The 21,581-nt window shown below is 42.0% G+C and overlaps 1 protein-coding gene across 1 annotated transcript in view; it reads left to right on the forward strand.

Annotated features, from left to right (window-relative positions):
• The window catches only part of SCMH1 (Scm polycomb group protein homolog 1), a 63,197-nt gene that overhangs the window by 32,640 nt on the left and 8,976 nt on the right, over positions 1–21,581 (forward strand). Inside the window, exons 9-14 of the mRNA XM_066572613.1 lie at positions 261–387; positions 1,634–1,834; positions 11,735–11,917; positions 12,009–12,137; positions 17,991–18,173; positions 20,460–20,590. Of these exons, the coding sequence (XP_066428710.1) occupies positions 261–387; positions 1,634–1,834; positions 11,735–11,917; positions 12,009–12,137; positions 17,991–18,173; positions 20,460–20,590 (954 nt within the window). The remainder of the gene's footprint in view (positions 1–260; positions 388–1,633; positions 1,835–11,734; positions 11,918–12,008; positions 12,138–17,990; positions 18,174–20,459; positions 20,591–21,581) is intronic.

Consider the following 21,581-nt stretch of genomic DNA (forward strand, 5'->3'; position numbering starts at 1 on the left):
GGCAAAACCACTAAACTGATTGGTATAATTGATAGACCACAGAAATCAGCGTGTCTGGCACCATACCCTGCTGCCCGCCGCCCCAGGCAGTTAAGGGGACCTGACAGATTCTTTTTAAATACTTTAGTATCTTCTGCATATAAAATATCTGCATGATTCTGCCAATAATTTCTCTATTTATTGTTCAACCTTTTAATTTTTTTAATTAGTCTTATTTCACAGCAGATATCGTCACATAATCATATATTTTTTTTCGCCAGAGAAAGCCACGTCTTTTGTTGAACCAGGTTCCTACTTCCCCCACAAACAGTACCCCAGAACCAGATACAAGCACTGTACCACAAGATGCTGCCACCATTCCATGCGCTGCCATGCAGGCACCCACAGGTAATAACATCAGACCCCAACAGTAATTATCTGTACATGTTATATGCTACATTAGTGTTATTTCACCAACGTTTCTTCCTTTTTGTACAATAGCACTGCAAAGAACAATTAGCCCTACAAATTTCTCCTCTGGCTCAGTGTTCCCCACCTAATGGCTCTCACACGCTATGCCTGTGGCTCTCCAGTTAGGGACAATTCTAAATAGTATTTTGCCCTAGTGACACCAGTATCATAGTATTATTGAAGCTTGGCAAAGGTTGATGTCCTCTGCTCTAGATACGGTAGTAAGGTGAAGTTTACTAATCCACACTGCTGCCATCATTGTTTCCCCCTCTTCCTATGTAGGTGAAGGGGGTTTAATGTATAATCTGTTCAGACAATAGGCGTCATGCCCATCAGAAATCCTGTGGCTGGCCATACCATTACACATCAACTGACACTTTGTTACACACGTTGTGTCACAATCGGGGAGGCTAATAACTACTTTCTTCCAGTGCACTGTGTACTAGATTCATGAACGGGGAGCCCCAGTGGTGCATCTGCCATAGGCTAAAAACAACCCCTAGTCAAACCATATGTGTTGGATAAAGTGGCCTACAATATTTCTCTATGTGCTCAGTGTAATTACATTGATCAATCTACCACAATGAGGTTTAGATTTAGTAATATACACAGCACCTAGACTAAAGCCCCATTTACACGCAAAGATGATCACTCAAAATTTGTTCAAAAGATAGCTTGGATGACAGTTTTGAGCGATCATTTTGCATAAACTACTAATGGGCACTAATGGCCATTAGTAGCTTATTAGCTTCATTTGCATGTAAATGAAGCTCCCTTCACTGTATGCAGATAACAGCGGGTGGTCTGTTATCTGCATACAGCTCCATTGTTCTCCTGCTGGTCAGCAACTGAAAACAATGTTATCAGCGCTCCCATGGAAAATCACAGCATGTGGTCCTTGCTATCAGCTGGCTGGCCGAACAATGGTTTTTATGCTGAGCTAAAAATCATCGTTCGGCCAAAAAGCTAATGATGGTAGCATATACTTGCAAAGATTATCACCCAAAAGACATTGTTTGAACGAATTTTGAGTGATAATCGTTGTGTGTAAATGGGCCTTTACTCATAAATCTATGTAAATACAGTTGATAGATATGTTGTAATCTTAATTGCCCATTAAGATTATCTTAATCTTCATCAGCCTTACAAAATGAGTATTTCCACTTGTGCATTTTTTTCCTAGTTTGTATTTATCTGAACAAGAATGGAGATTCTGGACCTCATCTTGACCGAAAGAAGGTTCAGCACCTTCCAGATCATTTTGGACCAGCACGGGCATCTGTAGTCCTGCAGCAAGCAGTTCAAGCCTGCATAGACTGCGCTTACCATCAGAAAACTGTATTTGGTTTCCTAAAGCAGGGTCACGGCGGGGAAATTATATCTGGTGAGTGATGCATAATTTCTTTAACAATATAATCCATTAATTTAACTCTTTCACTCTTAAACTACACCACAAAGGTTCTAAACACACTTATTGCTTATGGACTCAATGCAAAAACAAAAAAGTTTAGTCAGCATCTTCAAAGTGAAATAAGTAATATAGTATGTAACACTAAAAAAAACACACCCATCTAGTTCAGCCTATTATTCTGCAATTTTGATCCAGAGGAAGACAAAAAACCCCAATGAGGTAGAAGCCCATTTTCCTCATTTTAGGGAACACAATTTCTTCTTGACTCCAGTCTGGTAATCACAATAAGGACCCTTTTACATAGAATGATTTTAGTTCAGGTAATTGTTGGATTGCTAATTATTCACTATAAATACGACCCGTGATTGAATGATGAACGATAACACTGTGCAACGCAATTGATGTAACAGATAAGCAGATAGGCGGCTCATAGTAAGTGCGCTGAATTCAAATATGATATCTGATTTTTCTGCCACGTAAGCTTTTCCAGTTTTCGAAATAATGTAATGCCCACCCATTCACTTCAATGGCTTATTGTAGTGTGTAATGTGTCCCAACAAGGTCATGCTGCATTTTTTACATCATGTGAACAAACCCATTGAAATCAAATTGCTGGTTCTTACAGAGGGAAAGTAATGTTTCTCACAGGAGTAAGTCAAGATCCAAGTGTCATTTTCCACCAAAAACAGTTGAATAGTAATATGATGGCATATTGAAACGGTTATCATCTTCACCCCTTAGTGACCATTTTTCCCTCCCCCCTTTTAAAAAGTAACTCCTGTATTTATCCATTAACATAGCTGTATGAAGGCTGGTCTTTTGTGGGACGAGTTGTATTTTTCAATGGTACTATTAAATCTTATTTGTATAGCGCCAACTTATTCCGCAGCGCTTTCAGGAAATTTCTTATTTTATTTATTACCCCCTACCAAGCTGGTTGCTCATTTTACCGACCTCGGAAGGATGGAAGGCTGAGTTGACCTTGAGCCAGCTACCTGAACCACGCGGGGATTGAACTTGCAACCTTCATGTTGTAATTGAGAGCTTACACATTATTTAGTGTACCATATAATGTACTGAAAAACTTTTTAAAAATTCTAAGTGGAGAGAAATGGGAAAAAAATGACATTCCGCCATCTTTTAGTGCGTCTTGTTTCTACGGTGCACAAACTGCAATAAAAAGGACATGATAACTTTATTCTATGGGCCAGTTTGATTATTACGATACCAAATTTATAGTTTTTTTTTTTTTTATGCACTACTTGTATTTGTTTCAAAAATATTTATTTTTTAAAAATTATCTTCTGCGTGCAATAGCTTTTTTATTTTTCCATCGACATAGTTATGCGAGGGCTCACTTTTTCCGGGTCATCCTGTAGTTTCCTTTAGTACCATTTTGGAATACATACCACTTTTTGATTGCTTTTTTTTGCATTTTTTCTTGGAGACAGGGTGATCAAAAAAGCATATTTCTGGCGTTCTTTATTTTTTTCTGACGACGTTCACTGTGCAGGTTAAATAATACGTTACTTTGATAGATTGGACTTGTATGGACACGGTAATACCAAAAAAGTATTTTTGTTTTATTAACAAGCGTATCGGTGGTCATGAAGGGGTTAAATAAAGGAAATGGTTCTTAACTTGAAAGTGAGACTTCCTAGTTGCTATTCAATTTTACCAGTGTAATCAGCATGTTTTAATTCTATAGAAACACATCAACTACTTTCTGTTGTAAAATTTTTTTAAAATTTGTTGCATAGTGTAATCGACCCATGTAAACAGGCAATCATTCATCGGCAGTGGCCTGAAGTTGTGGTGTGAATGTATGTGACTGACTGTTGTGGATAAGTCCTGTGTGTGTGTGTGTGTTAACTATGTGAATGACGTGATTGAAAGGCTTGGGTAGTTGAGGGGCGGAGTTAGAGAGAGGAGTTGAGAAAATGTAGTCGGAGGTGGTGGAGGTTCCTGCGCTGAGCTAGGCGTAGAGTAACGGGTCTCCTGCCACTGCAAAAGGAAGGGAAGCAACTTAAGAAGCCTGAGAACCAAATAGAAAACTTGAGTTAATTCTGTTAATTAATCTGGAGTGTGTACTCCATGGACGGTCTATCAGATAACTGAGACTGAAGATGCCTAGAGTTCAGAGGGAAAAGTGTCTCCGAGAAAGCCTGTAATATGGAAGGTGTGGAAGAGAAGTGAATATCTGTAAAGAAGATTGTTATGTCTGCACAATTTACTACTTGTTGCAGAATCCAAGCTGAAAAGTTGTGAGTAAAGTGCAACTATGCACCTCCGGTTGAGTTCCTGGAAAACTTATTATTGGACTGTGGACTCTTTATTTCACGCCAGGTGAACAGCGGCCTAAAAGAGGTGCTGCCATCACATGACATTCAGATTCTTTAATACTTTGTTTATGTACTGCGAGCAGCTGGGCTAGCCCAAGCTGATGGGAGAGATCGCAGAGCCACCTGTGACATTCCATCTCGTTTCCCCGTGGTTGCCCCCTGTCGCAGCAGGCCTCCTCCTCAGGTCTCCGCCCACCTATGAAAAACTTGCCTATATAAATGGCAGCGAGCAGCTGGAAAAGATCTCTGGCATGCTCTATTTAATGAGCAATTATTGCTCCTGTGTGAAAGCATATGAACGATAATGTTTGGGATCCTGCGCTTATGTGCCTGACAATTGGCCCACGTTAAAGGACCCTTACTCCCTGGATCAACAGCCCTTCTGAAGTTATTAGTAACAATCACATATAATATTATTATACTCAAGAAAGATGTCCATAACCCTCTTGTACTCTTTTAGTGAATTCTCCATCACTACATCCTCAGACAGAGAGTTCCGTAGTATCTCTGCTCTTACAGTAAAGATTCCCCTTCTATGTTGGTGTAGAAACCTTCTTTCCTCTAGACATAGAGGATGCTCCCTTCAAAGAATCCTCCTGTTCAAAGAATCATAGACTGGTAGAGTTGGAAGGGACCTTCAGGGTGATCTGGTCCAACCCCCTGCTCAGTGCAGGATTCACTAAACCATCCCAGACAGATATTTGTCCAGCGTTTGTTTGAACACTTCCATTGAAGGAGAACTCACCACCTCCCATGGTAACCTGTTCCACTCATTGATCACCCTCACTGTCAGAAAGCTTTTTCTAATATATAATCTGTTTTCTCCCTTTCAGTTTTATCCAATTGCTTCTAGTCTTTCCTTGTGCAAATGAGAATAGGACTGATCCCTCTGCACTGTGACAGCGCCTCAGATATTTGTAGACAGCTATTAAGTCTCCTCTCAGCCTTCTTTTTTGCAAGCTAAACATTCCCAGATCCTTTAACTGTTCCTCATAGGACATGATTTGCAGACCGCTCACCATCTTGGTAACTGTCCTCTGAACTTGCTCCAGTTTCTCTAAATACCATTCCGTTAGTCGCCACCCACTGTTCAAGCTTTTCTAGATCTTTTTGAATACTCTCTTTCTCTTCCCTAGTGTTAGCTATCCCTCCTAGCTTTGTGTCGTCGGCAAGTTTTCCATCAATTTCCTCATCCAGATCATTTATAAAACTGTTGAACAACACTGGGCCTAGGACAAAGCCTTGTGGTACCCCACTTGATACATTCTTCCGCTTGGATGTGCAGCCATTTATGACCACTCTTTGAGTACGATCACTCAGCAAGTTATGAATCCATCTAACAGTTGCCATCTCAAATTATTCAGATGCATAGTGTACATTCCTCTCTTGTGTTAACCTATCTTAGTGTTCTGCTTTTTTGTGTACTTAAAGGGGTTGTCTCGAGGCAAGTGATTTTTTTTTTATTGCCCAGTCCCCCTTCTTAAGTATACATTACTATGCACCAGTGTAAATGGCTTTTAAAGCAGGTTTCTACTCACAGTTCTTGTGTTTCATCAACTTATAAAACGTTTCCCAAAGATGGCCGCCGGTTCTTTTGCCAAGGATGCACTGCGGTTTTCTCCCATGGTGCACCATGGGCTCTGTGCGTTCCATTGCCGATTCCAGCCTCCTGATTGGCTGTAATCGGCACACACGACGGGGCGGAGCTACGCGATGACGTGTAGAAGGGGGCGGAGCCAAACACCGCTCGTGCCCGGACGAACCTGAAGAAGACGACCCTTCTGCGCAAGCACGTCTAAAAAAGCAAGCAGACAGTGAAATTAGACGGAGCCATGGAGACGAGGACGCTAGCAACGGAGCAGGTAAGTGAATAACTTCTGTATGGCTCATATTTAATGCACGATGTATATTACAAAGTGCATTAATATGGCCATACAGAAGTGTATAACCCCACTTGCTTTCGCGAGACAACCCCTTTAAGGACCAGGTGATTTTTATCATTGCATTGCAAGAGCTGTAGCTCATTGACATAGCCATATTGGGGCTTTTCTGGGGGGTGGGGAGGGACGAGTTGTATATTTTAATGGCATCATACTGAGGTACCTATAATGTGTTGTATAAATGTTATAACTTTTTTTTTGGTTGGTGGGTATAGAAAAATTTCCAAAAGCTCCACTATTGTTTTGAGGTTTTGCTTGTATGTGTTTACTATTTGGTGAAAATAACACTATAACTTTATCTGGATCAGCACAATTACTGTAATTCCAATTTATATAGGTTTTTTTTATTTCTTTACAACATTTGCACAATAAAAACAAGTTTTTAAAGAAAAATAATTGAATCTGCATCTTTGCATGCTAAGACCCATAACATCTACCGTATATTTTTCTGCCAGTGGAGCTGACCTCTGTGGTACCCCACTAGCAACAGTTACTCAATCAGAGTACCATTAAAGATGCGGTAAGAAGACTGCATCCTCTTATAAAGAGACTTCTTTTATTTTATTATAATATTAGAGAAGTATTCAGGAGGGAAGGTGTTTTTTTATTAGGAAGCTGAACACTAGAACAAGTGGGCATAATCTGAGATTAGTTGGGGAAAACTCAGAACCAACATCAGGAAATATTATTTTACTGAAAGAGTATTACATGCTTGAAACAAATGTCCAGCAGATGTGGCTGGAAAATCAACAATAAATGAATTTAACAGTTTCTGTGGTAAGCATATATCCATCCTAGAGAGAAATATGCTAGAAAGGAAGACTAGATGGACCAGGGGGTCCTTTTGTGCTATCAATTTTCGTCTATAGCAACATGGGCATTTTTTAGGCTTCTGACTGGTGAATGCAATCCTATGGGTATATTTGACTTATATGCTGGGAGGTTTCCTGAAACATATGCCAAATATAGGGAACATAAGGTGAACAGAGGTTTAAAGGGAACCTGACAGTACTTTCTGCCATCCTCACTGAGCACAGCATAGACGAGTGACAGACATGCTGATTTCAGCAGTCTGTCACTTATGGAGTAATGTGCATGGGTTTTTAAGAACTTACAGCTTATTCCTGCAGCTCCCAGCAAGAGAGTTTCTTCATGAGATCCTGCCTTCCCTATCCACCCACATAATTGGCAGTTTTCTAAGTATGCTGTGTAATAGAAAACTATCAACCACGGAGGCTGGGTAAGGTTAGCAGCACCTCATGAATAAGTTGGACTAATTTCTTGCTGAGAAATGCAGAGGAACAAGCTGTAAGTTCTTAGCAACCACTACATGTTACGCTGTAAGTGACTAACTGCTAAAATAAGCATGTCTTTCACTACTTTATGCTGCTCACAGTAAGGCAGCAAAAAACCTAACAGGTCCCTTTTAAGATGTTTTAATTAATGTAGAATAAAGCTGGTTTCTAAGTGCAGACATACATATTAGATGGCTGTCTGCAGAGTGCTGGTTCAGCTGAGGATGCATGTGTTCTGAATGTAGATAGGAGTGAAAGTCACTGCCAGACTAATCACACAGCATTTAGTAGCAGCACCAGTGTCTTTACAGTAAAAGACTGCAAAAGACGTCAAGACAGATCAATCCATATCCATCCACAAATGGGAAAATAAAGATGAGGTGGACATCAGCACTCCATGCTCCAATTTTGGTGGTCAAGCAAAAAGTACACCAGCGACGTTTTAGCATAGGCAAACATGCATCATAAATGTATGACCATATCATATCATTCAACAAATCACTGCACCTGATGAATATACACGAATATGAAATGGTAGCTGCAATCCATTTTACGATCGGCGTCCTCGTGTCTTCAAGCACATATTTGAACTCGCAACGTTCACTTCCGGATCTCATGACATCATAAGATTTCTGCTCTCTATCTCTTTGACTTCATTATTTGCAATTGGCATATCTTGCTTAAGATTCTATCGAAATTTAACCATCAACGTCCACACATCTACTCAATATTAATATGGAATACCCACATCCACAAGAATCAAATGGCCAATTTACTTAAGATGCCAAATGTACAACACAAATCCACATCTAAATAAAAAGGTAGAGGGGAGGGATGGAAAAGAAGGAATTCCCAAAACATCTCGCATATGGAGCCGAGAGAAGGTGAAGTCCGATTGTTCAGATCACTAGCCTGAAAAACATAAAAATTTCCAAAAATATCCATTTACTTAAGACATTATATAAAACAATATCCAAATTAATAATTACAAAAAAGAAACCAAAAGATGGAAAAGTACAAATCCCTGTCTCCCCTAATATGACTAAATCCCACTCCATTTGAATTTCACATTTAGATCTTTAGGATACAATGTCTCCAGGGCATGGATCCACTTCAGTTCCTTTTTCCTCAGATTTTCACAATCCCCACCCTACATTGACTAATGCCATACTACTCAGGCAGAAGCTTCTTTCCATAAATATTTATTTCCCTGCTGGCAGGTAAGAGCTGGGAGGCCCCACCAAAACTGGGAGTTTGGCCGATCTATATCTAATGAGTATGGCTAATCTTTACCATTCTAAGTACATATTATAAGCATAGGCTTGTAAAACTACTGGGTCTGAAGGAGTCTGCCTTCAGAATGTGCTTTGAAAACGTGCATAATGTGCATAATGTATAGTATCTATAGGTTTCTATGGGGAAAAGGTATGTGTTTCCTTTTAAATGTAACAGTAAATGTATACAAACATATGGATATGTATTTGCATGTTTACCAAAAACAACTTTCCCATGATAAAAGAAATAAATAAAGAATGCTCTAAAGCTTCTTAAATGGACCCATTAAAAGAAAAAATAGTTTGTATATAGTGTAAACCTAGCCCAGTGTTTCCCAAACTTCAATCTTTACGATCCCCCCAACAGGTCATGTTTTCAGGATTTCAATAGTATTACACAGTTGATGTAACTATCGCCAGCGCCTCAGACATTGCCACAGTGATTTTCTCTACAGGATATCCTCAAATCATGACCTGTTGAGGTCGTGAAGACTGTAGTTTTAGAAAAGCCGACCTGACCTTATTAAAAGGGATATCTATGGCCAGATTGTAACATTTAGCTAATTAAGAGCGATGACGAGCCTTATGTTGGGTGGTACTCCATGATGTACCCTCAGTTTCCACTCCCCGCCCACCCCCATCAATGTGGCACACATATCATACAGTGTAGAAGAGGGTACCCAAAAGACATAGGAATCTTCTGGTGGGCAGGGTGTTACTACTACAGGCTTCTGTTGCTAGGTGAATGTCTGTGGAAATCTTCTGAGGCGGTACGCCAGCCAGCCTTGGGGAAGGTTTGGCTCCAGTGTTTATTTTTTTTCCAGGAATTGTTCAGTTGTTTACAAAAAAAGCATACAGCTGTAGGACTGTGTTTCCTTTTCCACTGCTTAAAGCATTTGTAGATAAAAAAGTTGCATGAAGCAAGATCCGGTAAATACGGAGGGTGAGACCAGGGTATCATGCCTTTTTTCAAAAACTGCTTACCACTCAGTGCTGTGTGGGTAAACAGTTGACTGGTTCTTTCATAATGACAACGCATCTGCCCACACAGCGCTGAGTGTGAAGCAATGTTTGACAAACAACTGTATGACACCCTTGCCCAATCCTCCGTATTCACCCAAGCTTACTCCTTGTGACTTCAATCACAATCATAGAATGGTAGAGTTGGAAGGGACCTCCAGGGTCATCGGGTCCAACCCCCTGCTCAGTGCAGGATTCACTAAGTCATCTCAACCCATAACCATGCTCTAGAATCTCTCAACACCACTGCAAAAATATACCGCTCAGCTCCTTAGCTCTATAATAAGTAATCAAAGGCTGGCCCTGCTCATAGTACATCTTTGTCTTGTTGGATCCAGCTGCTCAAACTCAACTATATCACAAGATGGAAACACAGCACAACTGTAGGTTCATTAGCAAACACATTAAATGCTCAAAAGACAGCTAGAAGATCAGAACTGCACAAACCTACTTTCATTCATTCTTCCTCTGTATCCTACTCTGACTGCATGATATTTTCCTTGTGCCTATACTATACACCTACGCAGGACAGTTGATGGTCCCCCCCCCCCCCCCCCCAAAAAAATAATGACACCAGTCCACTCTTCCCAATGGGTTAAACTTTACTTGGACTCTTCACTTTTAACAGAGGCATTGTACTTGAAAATTGCACATAACAGGGCTGAACAGTCTGATACCTGTTGTGCCACAAAAATCTCCCCAACTCAGCTGCATATCTGCAGTAAATGCTGATAGGGAAGGAGCAAGAAAAAAATGGCATAACTTGAACCATACATATACAGTCAACAAGTATGCCCCTTCCTCAGCCTCTGTGATAAACCCCTAGTTAACTGGGGTGTGTCTCGTTGACCTGGGCTAATGTGCCCACTGTTTGATAATCCAGTTTTTCCTGCAGCAGTTGGCAAACACATTTTCTGCAAAAAATGGCAGTGGATAATACTAGGTTGTGTCAGGTAATGGCAGGTTACAAAAGCATCAGTCTCAAACTTCCCTCACTCTCTAAGATCCAGGGGGCCTACATGAAGAGGTCCCTCTCCTGCCTAAAATATGTCCAATTCCAGTTGAGGGTATGCAGCCATTCATTTCCAAGAGGACTTTCTATGACTACAGCCACTGAATTAGAGATAATGTTACTTCTCTCTAGCTCTCCACCCATGAAATCTCTCTACTCTATGGATTTTTGCTGGGTGTATCAACTAATCCAACAACTGTATTCACAAATGTCTGGCATAAGGACCCGCATATAAGTAACCAGATGGTACAGATGCCCTGGCATGCTCCATAAGCTCTATTCACAGATATCAGATGTTGTTCTGGCTTTACAATAACAATGTTAAGTTGATGCTCCACATTTGATGGACTTGTATAGTCCTATGGTCATTTTGGGAAGCCATTCTTGCCATTTACTCCCAAGTGACTGGTACCAAACTGACGCCTACTCATTAGATTGCCCTTCTGTCACTGTTTCCTGTCCTCATTTCCGTGACCAAAAAGGGCCTCAGATATTTTTTGACAATGGCTCACAAGGTGATCCCTAGACATTAGAAGTTTGTAGAGGTCCATTCGATCAGAGAGTACGTGGCCTCCTTCTTTCTTCTCCTTCTTCCATCTCCTTCCATGTTCTTATAGAGGGGGAACTCCCCTTTCTTAGGACATCTTCAGATGTTCATTGTTGCTTGTTTACTGGTTTATTTGAAATAGCGAACTGTGCCTTTAAATGAACAGAGCGCGGAGATGAGGCAGCACAGTTTCTATCACAGGATTAGATCTCCCATGGGTTTTAGCAGATCTGGTTGGAGTGGCCTATGGCCATAAGATGAAAGTGATTGCAAAAGCCAGGTGGACAGTAATGGGCTGTATTTTTGTCAACTGTCATATCACGGTCGTCACCACACCACCCGATTCACTTTCATTAGCTCTGTTTCAATGTTTAAATTGAAAAATCTAAACGGATGATTCACCTTCATTTTATAATTAAGTTACCATCAATCTTATTTTGCAGCGGTATTTGAGAGGGAGCAGCACACACTGAACCTTCCAGCCGTAAACAGTATTGGGTATGTCCTTCGCTTTTTGGAGAAGCTTTGCCGGAACCTGCGTAGCGATAACTTATTTGGAAACCAGCCCTTCACTCAGAATCCTGCACCACAGGCTGGATCTTATGAGAATGACCGGTATTTAACAGGTACTGATGTTAACTTTTGTAGTGTATGAAGTTAGAATTCACATAACCTCCTCTTGTACAGTGCTTTTAATACCATTTTCCTATTTGTTAGAAAGGTGTAATTTTGAGGGAAGTCTCCATGGTCCTGGCAGAGGATCCAAAAGATACTCTCAAGAAATCCCTCCATACAATGCCCCCCTGTGTCCCAAAGTACCAAAGAATGATTGTCATGCGTCAGAAGGTAAGCTTGGAAAACTATCTTGTTTAATATGTAACGGCTCCGTGCTCTACCATTACAGCTCTAACTGGATGGTGTGGGCTTGGGAGCTGTGCCTGCACCATCTGCCGCTAGTGCCAGCTGTAACATACAGATTACACCTTGCTACATCAGGTAGGATCGCACTTAACTTTGACCCCAGACGTTTAACCCCTCAGATACCACAGTTAGAGCTGACCATGACACCAAAGTGGTTATTCAGAGAAAGCTAGCTTTCTCTCTCAAGCTACGAGCCTCACAGTGATGAGATTGCAGGGCAAAAACGGGTTGTTATGGCAGCTGAGGGGCCTAAGAGGGGAGCTCGGGTCTTCCTAATATGAAAGCGTATTAAAACATTGGCAGGCATAATATATTGTAATATAGCATTACAGTGTATTATGTATGGGATCAAAGGATTGCAGGGTAAGGGCTCCTGCACACTGGTGGGGGCGATATCGGGCCATGATGTGGAACCCCTGGATGCAAGGCGTTTTAATGTGAAAACAGCCTCGCATTACAGCAGGGGTTCCCTTCATCCCATTGCTTCCAATGGGGCGGCAGCAGCGCCAGCCCCATTGAAAGCAATGGAAGAACATCACGATCTCCTGTCTCTGCTGTGACAGCTGCAGCAAGGGATTCCTTAATCCCCTCAGGGAGTCCCCTCATCACTAAACACCCCTGCCACTGCTGTCGCAGCAGAGACAGGAGATTGTTATGTTCTGTCATTGCTTTCAATGGGGCCGGTGCTGCTGCTGACGGTCTAATTGAAAACACAGTGAAACCCCTGGATGAAGGAGTCCCCTGCAGCAGCAGGGGATCGCGATCTTCTATTGCTGTAAATGGGCCCGGCCCCTCTGAAAACAATAGACAATATTGCAGAAAGAAAGGAGATGCTGAAATTTTTTTTTCATGCAGCATCGCAGGTGTGAAAACATCACAAATGAGAATGAAACTATTGAAATTCATTGGCTTCATTATTTTTGCATTTTCACCCATTCTCACAACACAAAAAGAATTGCCCGATTTGCTCACCAGTGTGAAGGAGCCCTAAGTCTTATAATGAGACTAAAAGCATTTAAAACAAATGTAACCCCTTAATGCCACAGGACGTAAGTTTACATCCTGGCAGGGTAGCAGTTAACGCATCAGGATGTAGACTTACGTCCTGTGGATGGCACAGGCTCAAAATTAGCCCGCGCTATCTCGCAGAGGAAGCTAGATGTGACTGATAGTCTCCCACTGCAACAGCAGCGATCGGTGAGACCACCGATTCCTGCTGTTAACACCTTACATGCTATGATCAATGTAGATCATGGCATGTAAAGAGTTTACTGAGGGAGCACGCTCCCTCTGTGATGTCATCGGCCCTCAGCTATGTAATCACAGAGGGTTGATGAGTTGCCATGGTGTCCAGGCCTGTCATCGTTAGTGAGTGATAATGCATTGCAGTACTACAACGCATAATCATAGCGATCAGAGCTTTCCTGGTTCAAGTCACCTACAGGGAAATAAAAAAGCGGTAAAAAATAATAATAGTATAAAAAAACACATAAGAAAAAGAAACAAAAATCCCCCTACTTTAGGCAATTTCCCCTGTTTGTATAAAAGAATAAATTTTAAAAACCCAACATATTTGGTATCATCGTATCCGTAGCAATCTGCAGAATACATTGAATACACTATTTATAGTGTAGAATACATTGAATACACTAATAAAAGTGATCAAAAAAGCCTTATGTACCCCCAAAATGGTACCAATAAAAATGACAACTCATCACACAAAAAACAAGCCCACACAGAGCTCTGTCCATAGCAGAAAATAAAAAGGTTATAGGACTTTGAATGCAACAATGAAAAAAAAAAAAAGTATTATTATTATGCAAAAATGTAAAAACATACAAAAAATGTTTTGGTATCATCTTAATTGTACCAATCTGCAGAAAAAAAATCATGTCGTTTATGCTGCATGATCAACACTGAAAGAAAATAAAACAATGGCAGAATTGGTGTGTTTTTTTTCTGTCTGCCCTCCAAAAAAAATGAATAAAACAGTTTTACAATGCATTATCTTTTTTTTTTTATAAAGGAACGTTTATTTAGCCAAAATAGATACATATACAAAAACAGCGGACACCAAAGAGAATGCACATCTTGTTGATACATCACAGTATATGAGAATTGAGAAAAAAAAGGAGACAAAAGTAAGAACACTGAGTGTCTCGCATATTCGTGTGCATTTCTCATAAGAAAGTATTTGGCTGTTCATTTTTGCTTTTATTTATAAACTACTCATAATAAAACAAACCCAAACCAGGTTAGGGCTCCAAGCCTCGGAGTCCCAAAATATCAGGAGAGAGGGAACGGTAATAAAAAGAGAACGGGAGGAACCCCCACCCCCCAGGACAAAATAAACAAAGGGACATAAGAAAGATTAGAGAGAACACCCCCCCCCCAGAAAGAATTTTAACCCTCCCCCCTTAATCCCTTAAACAACAAACCTGCGCGACTCAAAGAAAAAAAAAAGGATTAGCCTAAACAGTAGATTGGTTCAAGCCGGTGTACCTTATTTTATCCCTTCCTAGTATCTAGACAGGCATCTCTACTGCCGTTGCAGGACTGCTCACCCAGCTCCCCCAAATCTTGTCAAACTTCTCAGGACATCCTCTCGCCATATAAGTCAGTTTGTACATTGGAAGCACAGAGTTCACCACCTGGATCCATGCGTTCCTGGTCGGCCTACCAGGGTGTTTCCAATTCAACAAAATCACCTTTTTAGCATAGAAAAACAGTAGCTTATATAAGGTGCGGGTTGCCGCTGCCACTGGCAGGTCCCCAACAAGCCCAAAGAGGCACACCCCAGGGTGCATGATCCTCGGGGCCCCCAGATGAGACTCCATAAATATGAGGACATCCCCCCAGTAGTCTCGCATGACACCGCAGTCCCAAAACATGTGCATGATAGTCCCGTCGGCAATTAAACATCGGGGGCAGGTCGCCGAGGGGAGTAGACCCATTACATGTAGCCTAGATGGGGTGTAGTATATCCGGTGTAGGAACTTTACCTGGATGAGCCTATCTCTAGCACTAATCAAGGGAGGACCAGAGCTCGCCAATATGTCCTCACCATCCCCCTCCAGCAGATCAGGAATGTCGATGATCCATTTTTGGGTGGCTCTCTCTCTTAACGGGGCAAGACACTGCACCAAGTGGGCATAGAAGCTGGACAATGGTCTTACCATGTTGCACATCTGTGCCAATCCCTCCAGCCGAGTCAGGGACAGCGGTATGGACAGGCCCTGAAACTGAGCCCTGATCACATGTCGTAGCTGGTAATATCTGAAATAGGAGTGCTCAGGCAGGTTGTAGACTATCTGCAGCTGAAGAAAGGTGCAGAAGGCGCCCTCCGTGACTATGTCAGACAGTACATTAATACCCTGAGCTCTCCAGAATGCAGACTCTGTAAAGCGCTGCAGGTGCGGCAAGTGTGGATTATCCCACAAAGGAGTATGTGGGGACCATGTGACTTCCACTACAGGGGTCAGCCGCAATGCCTTGTGCCATATTTTAAGTGTTACCAGCATGGGGGCAGGTAAGGGGGCAATAGAAGAGGAGCGGCCACGCATCAGCAGACCCCTCAATCCCAGGGTGGGGTCCGCCACCCTGCGCTCCAGCCTGACCGCCGGATTGTAATCCGATGAGGTCAGCCACCACCCAGCATACACCAGCTGGCTAGCCAGGTAGTAATAGTAAAAATGGGGTAAGGCTAATCCTCCCCAGCTCACCGGGAGGCACAGGGTCTCCAATTTAATCCTGGGGGTGGAGGCTTTCCACAGGATACGCAGTACAATCCCACGAAGCGTAGCGAAGAATCTGATTGGGACCAGGACAGGGGAGTTATGGAGTACGTACAAAACTTTTGGTAGCAGCTTCATCTTTATCAAATTGACCCTGCCCACCAGAGTGAGCGGGAGAGAGGCCCATCGTGTTGCCATTCCCTCAGCCCATTTCAGGAGGGGAGCTAGGTTAAGGTCAGAGAAGGCAGAAACCCTCACTGACACTCTTATACCTAAATAGGTTGTCTGAGTTGTCCAACTCAGTGGAGCGGGCAAAGGGAGCTCAGCCGCTGCAGAGTCTATCGCAATTAAGTGGGTTTTGTCCCAGTTGACCCGAATACCAGAATGCAGGCCAAATATGTCAAAAATGGTGAGTGCTGAGTCAAGCGAAGACTCCGGATCCTGGAGGAAGAGGAGGGTGTCATCAGCGTATAGTGCTATGCGCTCTTCATAGTTGTGAAATTTAAATCCTTTTATTACCGGCGAGGTCCGGACCCGGATTGCAAGTGGCTCTATAGCAAGGGCAAACAGGGCAGGGGACAGGGGGCAACCCTGTCGTGTGCCTCTACTGAGGGGAAACTGGGCCGAAATATGGACATTGGTTTTAATACTGGCTACTGGGGAATCATATAGGATCTTTACCCATCTAATAAATACTGGCCCAAATCCAAACCGTTGCATCACTGCCCATAAGTACCTCCACTCTACTGAGTCGAAGGCCTTTGCCTGGTCTATAAATACCAGGGTGCGTTTTCCGCAGTTAGAATGTTCATATGTCAGATGGTCAAAAAGCCGCCTTAGATTCATGTCTGTACTTTTGCCAGGCATGAAGCCAGATTGGTCAGGGTGTATGATCTCTTTAAGAATGGAATTTATGCGCGTCGCAAGTATTTTTGCCAGAATTTTAACGTCGTTGTTAAGAAGTGAGATGGGCCTATAGGAACCACAATCTACAGGATCTTTTCCAGCTTTAGGAATCATGACAATTATGGCCTTGCGCATGGTGTCCGGCAGGGCACCATCTCGCAGAATAGAATTATATAGCGTTAGAAGCCGGGGAGCTAGGAAATCCACATTCTTTTTATACCATTCCCCAGGGAGTCCATCCAACCCTGGCGATTTCCTATTGGGAAGTGACTTGATAGCGTCCATTACCTCCTCTATACTCAAGTCCCCATCCAAATAAGTGGCACTACTTGGGCTCAGCGCTGGGAAGGGGATATCATCAAGGTAAGCTATTAGCTGTTCATCCGAGCAGCTAAGTTTGGAGGTATAAAGATTACTATAGAAGTGGGCAAACGTTAGATTGATCAGTTTGGGATCATCCACCAGGGTCCCCGAAGCATCGCGCACCTCCGTGATTGGCGGCAATGTCTGATCCTCCCTAGCCAAATAGGCCAACAGATGACCGTTCTTATCTCCCTGGTCAAAGACCTGGTGACGAGTGTAAAGAAACTTCTTTTTGGTATATTCAGTGAGCAGTAACCTGTATTTCCGCCGTAGGTTATTTAAGTACAATGCATTATCTTTACCCAAAAATGGTACCAATAAAAATGTATTAGTTTGCCATGCAAAAGAACAAACCTTTGTATGATCATGTTGACGGAAAATTAAAAAAACATGTGGATTTGAAAAGTGGAGATGAACATCCCAAAAAAATTTGTCGCATTAAACATTGTTTATGGAAATAACGAAAAGTAAAAAAGAAAAAAAAAAATCCTTTTTCCAAAACCCACCCCCTCAATCAAAGTGTGATCAAATTATTCAATACATTACGAATGGTATTATTTTGCTGTGCGTATGCACTATACATCATTCAAAAGAAAAAAAGCCCACATACAGCTACATGGACAGAGAAATAAACAATCTGTGGCTTTCAGAATGCAGAGCAAAAACAAACAAAAAAGCTCTGATTCCTTCAGGAGTGCAACAGAAATGAGGAATATAACTTGAATACACTCATAATAATGTTAGCATCTGTTTTCCAACCTTTTTATGGCTACAGGAGAAACATTCCTGAATGATGCTGGACTACCAGGGTCAATGGAGCAGCGTCTGGGTCCTGTTGAGTCCCCTAGTAGCCCAAACACATGTAGAGTCTCTAAAGAATATCGGTCTCCTTCCTTTCGGAGTCACCACCAGCCGAGCAGTCTATCCCAAGGAACTGTACGCCGGCTGAGCTCAGGCGGTGAGTAGCACATTCAAACAAAAAAGAGATGGCCTCTATTTTCCCAAGTGGTCAGTATTCTACTCTGACATTTATCTGCCATAATTGGATATGTGGTAAAGCATGGTCTTAGTGAGACAATAACTTTTAAATCCCTTTGACACTTTTTAGAGATCTGTTACTAGAAAAATGACATGCTATTCTAAGCAGACTGCTATTGAAGGAATTTTTTGTGTTCGGAAAAAAATACCGAAGCAGAATAAATGCGATAAAGCAATAAAAAACAGTTACTTGGTAATTTATTCATCCACCACTCCAGCACTGCTATTCCAATGCTCTCCTGCCAGGCTTGGTTTACTTTGCTGCAGTGATGATGTGCCTGTATAACCACATGACTACTGCAGCCAATCACTGGCCTTAGTGGGCTTGTGCCCCATATCGCTGAAGCTAGTGATTGGCTGCAGTGGTCATGTGGATGTGGGCACGTCATCACTGCAGTTAGGTAAACAAAGACCTGCGAGAGAGGATAGGAGCAGTATTGCTGGACCAGCAGGGGAATAAACAGATATGTATTGCTTCTTCCAGTATTTCATCACATTTCTTCTCTTTGGGCAGTTTTTGCCCATCTTGGAAAAGGTCTTTTACCTTTGCTTAGAATCTTCTTCAGATTTCCAGCAGGAGAATCTTTGAGCGGTACCCTTACATTCTGAAAAGCGATGGAAGTCAGAGATAAGAGGCTTCACCGTGTGATCTTCTTATATGTATCTGGCATACTTTAAAATTATCTCACTATCTAAAATTGCTTCGCGACCACTCTGTACTTCCTGGTTGCTGCTGACCAGGACATGTGACTGCAGCAGCCAATCACTCAATGACCTTCTGTAGGCAGTGATTGGCTGCAGTAGTCACATGTCCTAGTCAGCAGCAACCAGGAAGTACAGAGTAGCTGTGAAGCAATTTTAGATAGTGGGAAAACTCCTAAAACAAATCAACAAGCGAAGCACCTGCAGTTAGTAATAGCTTGTGTTACCTAAAATGGACATGGTAAACTATTTGGATCCTCCTGGTCGAAAAAGGCGACCAGTTATCCCAATTTTGGCATGCATGGAGGTGTCCTAACTCCTCCCTGATGACAGAAGTCCAGCATGAAATCCAAAAGTGAAATTTAACTTTTCCAATTCTCAGGATAGGCCATCAATACGAGATCAGTGGGAGCCACTGCTTGGGACCCCCACCGATCAGCTGAAGTAACAGTAGCACTTGTGTGAGCCCCGCAGTGCCTATTACATACCAGGCACATTGCCATACATTGTACAATGGTTGTGACTGGTTTAGCAGCACAGTCCCTTTCACTTATATGGGACTGAGCTGCCCTCAGGTCATGAATGTGATGTTACTGACCTGAGAAGGGGCCTCAGCCTCACCCAGGTACTGTTGCCTCTTTAATCAGCTGATGGGTGGGGATCTCCTGCAGTGGATGCCCAGTGATCAGATATTGATAGGAAGCATGCAATGAAGCTTGAGAAAGACTATCAGAGTCGAAACGTTGCCTGTTTCTTTTAAAACGTGGAGTAATAAAACTGCTTTTATACTGAATGCACCGCTGATGCTGCCGCTTATTGCATGCTTCCTATGGTGAGGGGACTGAAGGTCCATGGCCCCTAATGCGGCTTGGCATGACTGAATACCTGGGCTGAATATTTAGCTACTAACCTGTGTGCTGCAGAAATTCTCCTACTGTTAATCAGATATTGATAGGTCATCAATATTAGATTCCCAGAAAACCGCTTATATTTGTGATCTCTGTATTAAAAGGGATTGTACCAAGATGCAGAACACCTTAAAATACAAAGAGCACAATTGCCAAGATGCAACACCCCTTTAGAGAATGCAGGGCTCAGGTCACTCAGCTGATTGTCCCGAGTCCCACTCTCCCTGCCCCCCAGCAAACAGCCCTTTAGTACTGGGATGAGCATTCACATGAATGACTGTCCTGTAAATAGGACAGCAAAAGGTCCACCAAGACAGGACATCTCTTAGCATCTCTCAGCTTTGGGACATAGAAAGCAGTCCCAAGCAGGGGACCCCACTTTATGATGTTAATAAGCCATCTTGGAACAACTCCTTTAAGTATATGACAGCCTTACTCAGGGTCCAAATACTCCTTTGAACCAGACAGACATCTTTTGACAAATTAGAAAACCATAATGAATGATATGATAAGCAAAACCAAATTTAGCTCCTCCCGCTTTCTTATTGAATGGATAGGATAATTTATACCATTTTTTTTCATTCTTCTTACCCCAGAATCTGAGAGGTGTGCAAATGGTCGGCAGGGATTTCGTGACCCATCTTTATGGAACATGGAAGATGTAATGCAGTTTGTCAGAGAAGCCGACCCACAGCTAGGATCACATGCTGAACTCTTCCGTAAACATGTGAGTCTTCTGAATGTTTAAAGCTACAATAGGAAACAGCTTATATAGTGATTGTGTGTATTCTATACAAACTACCTTATATTCTAGTTTAACCCCTTTGTGACAAGCCTATTTTGTGCCTTAAGGACCAAGTGATTTTCATTGTTACATTGCTAGCTTTTGTCAACAAGCTATAGTTCTTGCAATGTAACAATGAAAATCGCTTGGACCTTAAGGCAAAAAATAGGCTCATCACAAAGTGTTAATAAGGGCATATGTCGGTTTTTTTTTGGGGGGGGGGGTATATCTTAATGGCACATATAATGTGTTATATAACTTTTATTACATATTTTTAATGGGGGAGATGGAATAAAGACGTCCCAAACTCCCAACATTGTTTTGGGGTTTTGTTTCACTATGTGGGATAAGAAACAAATTTTTTTTCATTGTCTGGGTCATTGTATGTTGCATTTTGGGTGGTATTTTAACGATTAAAAACAGGTTTTTGTGGGGAAAACATTTATTATTATTTTTCTTTCAATTAAACTTTGACATTTTTTTTATAGTCCATGAAGGAAAATAAAAGAATTGTTCGATCGCTAGGATGGTACACTGCATTACTACTAAGCCCATGACAGCAGCCTATTAGACTGTGGGAGCCTGGGTCCAATAGGTTGAGTCTCTGCTATCTAGCTAAAAAGATAAACAAAGGTTTCCAGACACAGAAATCTAATAAATCTGAGATCATAACGGTCTCTTTTCAAACATTAAATCCTATAGGTTTGTCCAGGGTTCTGTCTCAATGCCATTTTCAGCATGTGAGACGGAACACTGCAACAGAAGAGTGAGGACGTAGAGGAAATTGTATTCTTAAAACAGCTTAAACATTCCCACAAGGTAGTACAGGTAGATTTTGACGGTTATTTCTATGTCTACATTGACCGGCAGACCAATGACTGTTTTGGCAGAGTTTTCCAAGTGTAAGATATGTATTCAGAATAGTGGAATTTTT

Source organism: Eleutherodactylus coqui, chromosome 1, assembly GCF_035609145.1.
Source record: "Eleutherodactylus coqui strain aEleCoq1 chromosome 1, aEleCoq1.hap1, whole genome shotgun sequence".
Classification (NCBI taxonomy): domain Eukaryota; kingdom Metazoa; phylum Chordata; class Amphibia; order Anura; family Eleutherodactylidae; genus Eleutherodactylus; species Eleutherodactylus coqui.